General features: G+C 45.7%; 1 protein-coding gene across 2 annotated transcripts in view; it reads left to right on the top strand.

Annotated features, from left to right (window-relative positions):
• The window catches only part of LOC122549454 (gamma-glutamyl hydrolase-like), a 50,541-nt gene that overhangs the window by 18,575 nt on the left and 20,942 nt on the right, over positions 1 to 11,024 (top strand). For both annotated transcript variants that reach the window (XM_043689299.1, XM_043689298.1), the window contains exons 2-3: positions 1,979 to 2,087; positions 8,201 to 8,251. In XM_043689299.1, coding sequence (XP_043545234.1) covers positions 1,979 to 2,087; positions 8,201 to 8,251 — 160 coding nt within the window. The remainder of the gene's footprint in view (positions 1 to 1,978; positions 2,088 to 8,200; positions 8,252 to 11,024) is intronic.

Below are 11,024 nucleotides of genomic sequence, written 5' to 3' on the forward strand. Positions count from 1 at the left end.
CGCACCCCCACCCATGGTAGGGGCGCAGCGGGTGTAACTTAACAGAAGCTACTTTAAAGTAAAGCTAGCAGGCGTGCTAAGGAATGTTGCTGGCACTGGCTTATTAATCTCCCAGTCGGGGAGCCACTCCCTGTAAGTCGAACCCTAGCCCCGCGGGTCAACCTGGGCAGGGGGGGGATAGTTACAGACGGGGCACGTGTCGATTCCCGAGCGCGCAACCCCGGGTTTCCGTGAGTGTCTCTCTCACCGCCTGACGTTCAGCGGCCGTGTGTACCCCACAAATACTGGGCGTGAACCAGGGGCCCGAGTGCAAGGGGGTTGCGTGAAGTCAGACCTAAACGCGCCTGATCCTACAGAGGCCAATGCTTCGGGACCGCGAGGTCAATGGGCAGAGCGTATAACCGCCGGTTGGCCCAAAGGCCCCGCGTCTCGAGCTGGTTTGGAGGACTTCCCTTCTTGTAGCGCGCGTAGACCTCACAGCCTCTACCGCGTACGCAAGGAAGGCACTAAAACCGGGCTCAACGTACAATGGGGTCCCCTAACTCCCGCTGCAGAGGTCAACCAGGAAGGCTTGTTTGGTCGGTTTTTAAACAGGGGGGTCAATCTGTTGGGGTCTCGTACCTAAAGTCGTCAGCCCAAAGATAGTCCGTCAGTCACAGTAGCACATTGACAATAAACGACAATAATAGTAATCATGCACACTTTTACTATGTTCCGCGACCCCAATCGCCCACCCGCGAAGGATCACTCTCTCTCTCACACACACACTCACACACACACTTTTAAAGAGTACTCCACCGTTACACGACTGCCGGACTCACTCTGTTCACCGGTTCAGATAACGGCCGGCAGTGAAGTCCCTTGCGGGGCACTGGGAGACTTCTATCCGAGAAGTAAAAGAGTAAAGATACTCACTCAGCGCCGTCGCAGGGATCCAGTAGCCGTCGTTAACCAGGACGAAGTCCCCAATTGTTAGCGCGAATGAAATGAGATCAGTCCGAGCCCAGAGTGCGGTTCAACAATCGGTAACGTGTGCGAATAGGCTGTTTCCTGCCGTCCCAGGAGAGTTGCAGGGCACGCACAATAGGGTGCTAATTGGTTTATGTAAAACCGGTCCGGGTATTATCTGCTTGTCTCTCTCTGTGAGGGCAGGGGCTAGCACCCCCCTTTGTTCCCTTGGGGTGTTGGTGTGTATTGGTCTGTCCGTACCTGTCTGGTGGATGTCTGTCCTTTGTGTCAGGATGGCTCTGTATCGATGGGTATGTGTGTGTTTCAGTCAGTCTCTTGATGTGATTAGGAGATGGGTTTCCATATTTAATTAATCCCGGAGTTTTGGCCCATGAGTCATGGGTAATGATGGTCTAATGTGGATTCTATCTGTCCTCTGTCTCCTATCTCCCAGTCACGTGGGCAGACCGGCAGCTGCTGAGTTTTTGTGGGTTTCAAGCTGCGACTGCTGTCTAAAACACAAAAATGAATTCTTATCATTTCCTGATGTAGGCATAGTCCCGTGGCAAATGCGGGGTGGCTCTGATGCCCGCTTGCAATAGAATAATAAATTAATTTCCTTTTACTCATTTTGTCAGCTGCATCCATGATCCACTTGTCACGCATTAAGAATTGTACGTTTTCTGTTCTGCATTGTTAAAATTACTAAAACATTTTTCGGGTGAGGCTTGTGAATCTTTAGAATTCCCTTTCTCAAAAGGTAGTGGATACAGAATGCTTAAACAATTTTGAGGCAGGGATAGATAGATTCATGAATACCAAAGGTATGAATGGTTATTGGGATGTGCAGGAACATGGAGCTGAGATTAACGTCAGATCAGGCATGCAGGATAGAAAGGCGGGGTAGCCTCGTGGTACAATGAATGGGATTTCTAATGGTCATATTCATGTAATGAATATTCTGTGCAGAATTCCTATTATACAAAATATGACATATAAATGTTTCCTTTTTATGTTACTATTTGCTAAGGTGTGCTGGCTCAGGAATCAAATAATGTTATTCCATTTGGCAAGAGCTATATTCCTGCTTCGTATGTGAAGATACTAGAATCTGCTGGGGCAAGAGTGGCACCCATAAGGTGGGTTTGGACCTGTGCTGATTCACACTTTATCCAACACAGAACTCATTTCTTTGTAAGTGATTGAGGTTTATTAGAACTGTTTACCTGCAGTAGGAACACTGGGTCAGAATTCCTGTTAGACTTACTCTGCAACCAGAATTTCCCTACAACTTGCCCATCACCAGAACTGGGCTGACCACAAGGAACCTCCCCTCAAGCCCCTGCAGTGGGCTTCCTGCAGAGTTAAGGCTCGCACCATTGTGCCTCCTCTCCCATTCCCCTCAGTCAGGCCTGCTACACTGCCCCTACCAAATCCTCCTCTTCCCCTCCCCCACCCAACAATGGTTATCAGCGATGTGAGGCCATGACAACTTATTGATATTATCAGTGGACAATGACCCAGGTAATGTTCTGGGGACCTGGGTTCGAATCCAACCATGGCAGGTGATGGAATTTGAATTCAGTAAAAATTCTGGAATTAAGAATCCAATGATGAACATGGAACCATTGTTCATTGTTGGAAAAACACATTTGTTTTGACTAATGTCCTTTAGGGAAGGAAACAGCCAACCATACCTGGTCTCGCCTACGTGTGACTCCAGACCCCCAATAATTTGGTTGACTCCTAACTGCCCTCTGGGCAGCTAGGGATGGGCAATAAATGCTGTCCTAGCCAATGAATTCCACATCCTGTGAATACATTTTTTAAAAAGGCTGCAATTTCAGCCGTGTCCAATTTTCAGAGACCACATTCCCCTTCATATAGGGGCAGAACTCTGGCCTTTACTGATGACCCAATAACCATAAAATCAGCTTGGCACTTGCTTGCCCTTTAACCTTAAGCACTCTTCTCTGATATTTCAGCTTGAGAGTGGGGCCACTACCTTTACATTAAACTCTGGCCTTGCCACTCAAAGCTGGAACTTACGGACTGGAATTCTTCATCAATAACGTTTTCTTCTTTGTTCTCCCCTTTCCTCACAAGGTGGAGACACGGTGGTCATTGTTATTGATGACCCTTCTCCAGTCCCCATGGAGATTGATGCATAGTATTTCTTCAAGTCTTCTGCCATTTCCTGAAACCCTATTATTTCCCCAGTCTTGTTCTTTCAAGGGGCTATGTTCCCAATTGCCTCTCTTACTACTTATATTTTTAAAGAAGCTCTTTCTGTCCATGTTTATGTCACTGGCTAAGTTGATCCCATAATTCATTTTATTTTGGGCCATCTTTTGTTGGCTTCTAAAGCTTTCCCAATCATCTGGTTGACCACTCCTCCCCTTTACAATATTGCATGTTTCTTTCAGTTTGATACTGTCCTTAATTTCCCAGATTAACCTTGGTTAGTTTATCCTCTTAGTGGAATCTTCCTTCCTCACTGAGACGTATCGTTGCTATGAATCATGAGCTATTTCTTTGACTGTCTGCCATTGTTTATCAACTATCTTTTCTGTTAAGCTCCTTTCCTAGCCCATTCCAGTAACTCTACCCATGTGCCCATGTAATTGCGCTTATTAGGTTTAGCACAGTTGTTTCTGACCTAAATTTCCCAATCTCTAATTGAATGCTAAATTCTACCTTGTTGTTGTCACTGTTTCCTAGGGAATCTTTTAATCTGAAATCATTTATTCAATGTGTCTTTTTACGCATTGCTAGCTCCCAAATATTTTGACTTTTGCTTGGATCCACAACAGGCTATTCTGGGAACAAGGTCGAGAGTGTGGTGCTGGAAAAGCACAGCAGATCAGACAGCATCCGAGGAGCAGGAGAATTGACATTTCGGGCATAAGCCCTTCCTGATGAAGGGCTTATGTCAAAACTGATCTCCAGCATCTGCATTCCTCACTTTCTCCTATTCTGGGAACAAAAACAGAAGTTGCTGGAAAAGCTCAGCAGGTCTGGCAGAATCTGTGAAGAGAAATCAAAGTTATGGTTTCTGATCCGGTGACCCTTCCTTAGAATGATGATAGCTAGGAAAATGTCAGTTTACATGCAGAAGATAGGGTGGGGAGGGGGTAAGTACTAAATGATAGGCAGTGATAGAGCCCAAAGAGAGAGAAGAACAGTTGAACAGACAAAGGAGTTGATGACGATTTGGCTGGGAGGGTGAATAGCTGTTAATGGAGACTGTTAGTGGATAACAATAGATAGTGTGTAATGGCAGACTATGTGATAACAAGGCCTGGTATGTGTGTAGGGGCTAGGACATCAGGGAGTTCAGGCCCTAAAATTATTGAATTCAATATTGAGTCCAGAGGCCTGCAGGGTCCCCAAGTGGAAAATGAGGTGGTGTTCTTCCAGCTCACGCTGAGCTTCACTGGAGCCCTGCAGCAAGCCTGAGACAGAGATAGTGGCCAGGGAACCGAGTGGGGTGTTAATGTGGCAGGTAACTGGAAGCTCAGGGTCATTTTTGCAGACAGGACATAAGTGTTCTGTGAAGCGATCACCCAGTCTACACTTCATTTCCTCAACATAGAGGAGATCACATAGTGAGCAGCGAATGCAGTATATTAAATTGTGGGAAGTGCAGGTAAAGTGCTGTTTCACCTGGAAGGTATATTTGGGCCCTTGGATACAGAGGAGGGAGGAGGTAAATGAGCAGGTGTTACACTTTCAAAAGTTGCATGGTAAGGTGCCCTGGAGCTGGGGCAGTGTTGGGAATGAAGGAAGAGTGGACCAGAGTGTCCTGGATAGAACGGTCCCTGCGGAAGGCAGACAAGGGAGGGGACGAGAATGTGTGTCTGGTGGTTGCATCTCGCTGGAGGGGGTGAAAATGGCGGCTAATGATCTTTTGGATGTGGATGCTGGTGAGATTTTAGGTAAAGACAAGGGCAACCCTATCGCTGTTGCAGGAGGGAAGAGAGGGGTTGAGGGTGAAAGAGTGGGAGATGGGTCCCAGTTGAGGGTCCTGTCAGCAACAGTGCTGGGGAATTTCTGAGGCTCCCTTGTTGAAGCTAGCCTCGTTGGAACATATGTGATGGAGATGGAGGAAGTGAGCTAATGGATTGGAGTCTTTATAGAAAGCAAAGTGCGAGGATGTATAGTTCAGGTAGGGAGTCGATGGGGTTATAGTGGATATTAGTGGCTAGTCTAGTCCCAGAAATGGAAACAGATATTGAGGAAAAGAAGGAAGGGAGGAGTCAGAGATAAACCAGATGAAAGTGAGAGTGGGGTGGAAATTGGAAGAAAAATCTATGTACTTTTCCAATTCCAGATGAGAGAGAGAAGTAGCACCGATTATATTATCAGCACACCTGGAGAAAGATTTGTGAGTGAGGGTCAGAGTGGGACTGGACTAAGGAATGTTCCACGGCCACCCCACAAAGAGACTAGCATCACTGGGGCCCATGTGGGTACCCACGGCCACCCATCTGACCTGAAGAAGATGGGAGGAGTTAAAAGAGAAGTTATTGAGGGTGAGGACGGTAGTGGTGGGTGGGGATGGTTCAGGCCGTTGCTCCAGGAAGATGCAGAGAGCCCTGAGACTGTCCTGGTGGGGAGATGGACATAAAAAGGGAGCCTGCAAATCTGAGGGAAATTCTGAAACTTGTGTAAAGCGCTAGGGGAGTCGTGATGTATGTGGGCAGGGACTGGACTAGGGGAGAAAAGACCGAGTCGAAGTAGGAAGAGATGGGTTCTGTGGGGCAGGAGCAGGTATAAACAATGAGTTTACACGGGCAATCCTGTTTCTGGATTTTTGGAAGAAGGTAGAAGCGAGCTATGCAGGACTTGGGGACTATCAGCTTGGCAGAGTCGGGGGAGATCACCTGATGAGATGAGGTCAGTGACTGTTGCTGATACAGTGGCCTGATGTCCATGGTGGGGTTATGGACCAGGGGGAGATAGGGGCAGGTATCTGACAGCTGGCACTCAACCTCTGCAACGTAGAGGTCAATACACCAGACAACAACAGCACCACTCTTATCATCAGGCTAAGTAACAAAGTCAGGGTTGGATTGAAGCAGACAGAGTGCAGTCAGTTTAAAGGAAAATACATTGAATTGGGTGAGAGAGGCAGAGAAATTGAGGTGACCAATGTCACGTTGACAATTCTCAGTGAACAGATGGAGTGCAGGTAAAAGTAGGAGGGTAGGGTGTAGGTGGAGGGAGAGTGTTGGAGCTGGGCAAAGGGGTCTGTGGGATGGGGAGAGGACCCTTCTCCATAGAAATGTGCACGGAGGCGAAGACGACGGCAGAAGAGTTTGATGTCATGTCGTGCCTGAAATTCATTAAGGTGTGAACACAGAGAGATAAAGCGGAGACCTTTGCTGAGTATAGAACATTCAGCATTGGACAGCAGAAGGTCAGGAGAGATGTGAATACCTGACAAGAGGTACGGTTGGGAGAGGGGATGGAGTCAGAGGGAAGGGGAGGGGAGGAAAATTCCAGAGGGCCATATGTATCCCTGAGTTGTTGCAACTTGTGGGCCTTGATGCCTGAAAGGAAAAGAAAAAGTTTCTTGTTCGTGTGGCGAATGAGCCAAAGGATGAAGTGGAACTGGGGAGTGGTGCAGCCCTGAGCCAGTGTGTTGCAATGTTGTTGGTGAGAGAGGTCGAGAGTGTGGGGTTGGAGCTGCACTCCAGGCAAGTGGAGAGTATTTTGTCACTCTCCTGACTTGTGCCTTGTAGATGGTGGACAGGCTTTGGGATGTCAGGAGGGGAGTTACTTGCTGCAGTACTCCTAGCCTCTGACCCGTTCTTGTATCCATGGTAGCTTGAGCTTTACCTGCACCGAAGATGTGTCAAACCCTATCTGAATAGATTGATTCAATTTTTTTTTAAGGCGAATGTGAGACCTGCAGATTCTGGAGATTAGAGTCGAGAGAGTGGTGCTGGAAAAGCACAGCAGCTCAGGCAGGATCTGAGGAGCAGGAAAGTTGACATTTCGGGCAGATTCCTGATGAAGGGCTTTTGTCTGAAACATCAACTCTCCTGCTCTTCAGATGCTGCCTGACCTGCTGTGCTTTTCCAGCACCGCACTATTTTTTTTAAACACTCATGTCCAGCTATATCTGATTGTCCATGCTGGTGACCTCTCTTTCCCTGATGTTGGGCATCAGTGGAGTTGTCTGAGACATCACGGCACTCCCAGTAAAGATGAATATCACCAGTTTCTCTCGAAGAGTGCCTGTGCAAATGCTGACAGAAGCATTAACATTTCCCTTTGCTGCTGCTCCACAAGTTTTTTTTATTATCTATGACCTTAACACTCAGCATCCACTTCCAGTTTGGGATGCTTTACAACCTCCACTGCTACTTCTACCTGCAACACCTTATTCCATTCACATGTGATGCATTCTCCCCCATGTGACAGTGGTTTCATAGTCTTCATTAGAATCTTAATTCAGATTCATATTGTGTTATATTCCACCGTGTGGATTTGAACCCAGGACCCAAGAATCTATTTATCTCTACCTAGCAAATGGTGTTGGAGCTGCAACCATACAGGCAAATGGAGGCTTTTGTACACAATCCTGATTTTTCCCTTCTTTATGCTAGAAATGTTTTGAGGCCTTATCAAACAGATATTCTGAGATCTCACCAATGTGGCGGTATGTTTTGATTGTCACAAAAGATTTTCTCCTTTAACTTGTGTACCTCTATCAGTTTCATTTCCTGCTGCTTTTCTTCTGCCTATAATATGTATGTGTGAATGTCCAGAGTAAGTCACATGATAAGAAATCCAAGACAGAAATATTTTCCTGCTAGCAATTTTCACAAACTGATCTCAGTCACACAATTGAGGAAATTTATTTTGAATTGTTACTGTCAAAACTGATGTTTCATGAATTTTATCATTCGACGTTTCTGAACTCAATAACTTTCTGGATTGACAACTCATGCAGATACCACATCTGTTTTCTAAAGGCAAAGGTAAGGCTGCAGCAACTCCGTTACAGGTTGTAGAATTTCTGAGACAGCAGCTTTTGGTTTAAGTCTCTCATTGATTGCCTACATCCAAGGCTTTTGAGCAGGTATCTTCCAGTTGCTAACTCGTCTAAAATTTGACCTATATGTTAGAATGGATGTAACTCTGACATAAGCGTTTCATATCAAATTTCAATTCCATGTACCGAGCTTTTGCACAAGAAAATCAGTGTAGAATTAAATACTTTTTTTTAAATTTCCTAAAGCACGAAACTAACAGAGGCTGAATATACGGAGCTGTTACATTCCATAAATGGGTGAGTTATACAACTGATTGGAGTTTACTACCATCTTTTTCATAAAAATAAGTAAACGTTAGCGAGTTTAGAGAAGATATGTAGCTTAGGATGTAGTTTTGCTCGCTGAGCTAGAAGGTTCATTTTCAGATGTTTCGTCACCATACTAGGTAACATCTCAGTCTGGACAAAGGTCTGCTGATATTTCCTGCTTTCTATTTGTGTTTGGGTTTCTTTGGGTTGGTGATGTCATTTCCTGTGGTGATGTCATCACCATAGTAAATGACATCACCAACCCAAAGAAACCCAAACACATAAATAGAAAGCAGGAAACATCAACAGACCTTTGTCCAGAGGCTCACTGAGATGTTACCTAGTATGTTGACGAAACATCTGAAAATGAGCCTTCCAGCTCAGCGAACAAACCTACATCCATAAGTAAAAGTTGTTGTGGTTCTGTTCACCGAGCTGGGAATTTGTGTTGCCGACGTTTCGTCCTCTGTCTAGGTGACATCCTCAGTATTTGGGAGCCTCCTGTGAAGCGCTTCTGTGATGTTTCCTCCGGCATTTATAGTGATTTGTAACTGCCGCTTCCTAGAGGCATGGCACTCATCCACAGATTCAATCAATAAGCACATCAACCTGGACCCAATATACCGGCCACTGCAGCGGACAGCTGGAACTGACAACCGGAAGCGGCAGGTACAAATCACTATAAATGCCGGAGGAAACATCACAGAAGCGCTTCACAGGAGGCTCCCAAGCACTGAGGATGTCACCTCGGCAGGGGACGAAATGTCTGCAACACAAATTTCCAGCTCGGCGAACAGAATCACAGTAATGCTATTGACATCTTCATTGCAGCAGCTTGCTTTTATGGGTAGTAGGCTTAAGTCTTTTAAAAATAGCTGCTAAGCGAGTTACTATTGTAGTTTTTACAAATATACAGATCTGAGTTGGGAGTTTCACAACATCCTTCCTATATCAGGGGGACCAGAATTGAACGCACTAGTCCAATAGTGACCTAACCAATGTCTTGTACATCTGCAACGTGACTTCCCAACTCCTATACTCGATGGACTGAACAATAAAGGAAAGCATACCAAACACATTCTGCCTGCAACACCACTTTCATGGAACTATGAACCTGCGCTCTAAGGTCTTTTTGTTCAGCAACATTCCCCAGGACCTTACCATTAAGTGTATAAGTCGTTCCTTGATTTGCTTTTCCAAAGTGCAGTACCTCGCATTTATCTAAATTAAACTCCATCTGCCACTCCTCAGCGCATTGGTCCATTTGATAAAGATCCCGTTGTACTCTGAGGTAACCTCCGCTGTCCACCTCCAATTTTGGTGTCATCTGCAAAATTACTAACCATACCTCCTATGTTCACATCCAAGTCATTTATATAAATGATGAAAAGCAGTCTACCCAGCATTAATCCTTGTGGTACACTGCTGGTCACAGGCCTCCACTTTGAAAAGCAACTCTCCACTACCACCCTCTATCTTCTACCTTTGAGCCAGTTCTGTATCCAAATAGCTAATTCTCCTTCTATTCCGTGTGACATAACCTTGCCACCAGTCTACCATGAGAAATCTTGTTAAATGCCTTACTAAAGTCCATACAGACCACATCCACTGCTCTGCCCTCATCAATCCTCTTCGTTACTTTTTCAAAAACACTCAATCAAGTTTGTGAGACATGATTTCCCACGCACAAAGCCATGTTGACTATCTTTAATCAGTCCTTGCCTTTCAAATACATGTAAATCCTTCTCTCAGGTTTCCTCCCAAGAACTTGCCTACCAACAATGTTAGGCTCACTGGTCTATAGTTCCCTGGCTTTTCCTTACCACCTTTCTTAAATAGTAGCACCACATTAGATTTCCAGTCTTCTGGGACCTCACCTGTGGCTATCAATGATACAAATATCTCAGCAAGGGGCCTAGCAATCACTTCCCTAGCTTCCCACAGAGTTTGAGGGTTTACCTGATCAGGCCCCAGGGATTTATCCATCTTTATTGTTTTAAGACATCCAGCACACCTTTTCTGTAATATGGACATTTTCCAAGATGTTGTTATTTACTTCCCATGTTGTCTTTCTTCCATACCCATCTCCACAGTAAACACTGATAGAGTCATAGAGTCATAGAGATGTACAGCATGGAAACACACCCTTCGGTCCAACCCGTCCATGCCGACCAGATATCCCACCCAATCTAGTCCCACCTGCCAGCACCTGGCCCATATCCCTCCAAACCCTTCCTACTCATATACCCATCCAAATGCCTCTTAAATGTTGCAATTGTACCAGCCTCCACCACATCCTCTGGCAGCTCATTCCATACACGTACCACCTATGCGTGAAAAAGTTACCCTTTAGGTCTCATATCTTTCCCCTCTCACCCTAAACCTATGCCCTCCACTTCTGGACTCCCCGACCTCGGGGAAAAGACTTTGTCTATTTATCCTATCTATGCCCCTCATAATTTTGTAAACCTCTATAAGGTCGCCCCTCAGCCTCTGAAGATCCAGGGAAAACAGCCTCAGCCTGTTCAGCCTCTCCCTGTAGCTCAGATTCTCCAACCCTGGCAACATCCTTGTAAATCTTTTCTGAACGCTTTCAAGTTTCACAACATCTTTCCGATAGGAAGGAGACCAGAATTGCACGCAATATTCCAACAGCGGCCAAAACAATGTACTGTACAGCCGCAACATGACCTCCCAACTCCTGTACTCAATACTCTGACCAGTAAAGGAAAGCATACCAAACGCCTTCTTCACTATCCTA

This window comes from Chiloscyllium plagiosum, chromosome 4 (genome assembly GCF_004010195.1).
Source record: "Chiloscyllium plagiosum isolate BGI_BamShark_2017 chromosome 4, ASM401019v2, whole genome shotgun sequence".
In the NCBI taxonomy this organism is placed as follows: domain Eukaryota; kingdom Metazoa; phylum Chordata; class Chondrichthyes; order Orectolobiformes; family Hemiscylliidae; genus Chiloscyllium; species Chiloscyllium plagiosum.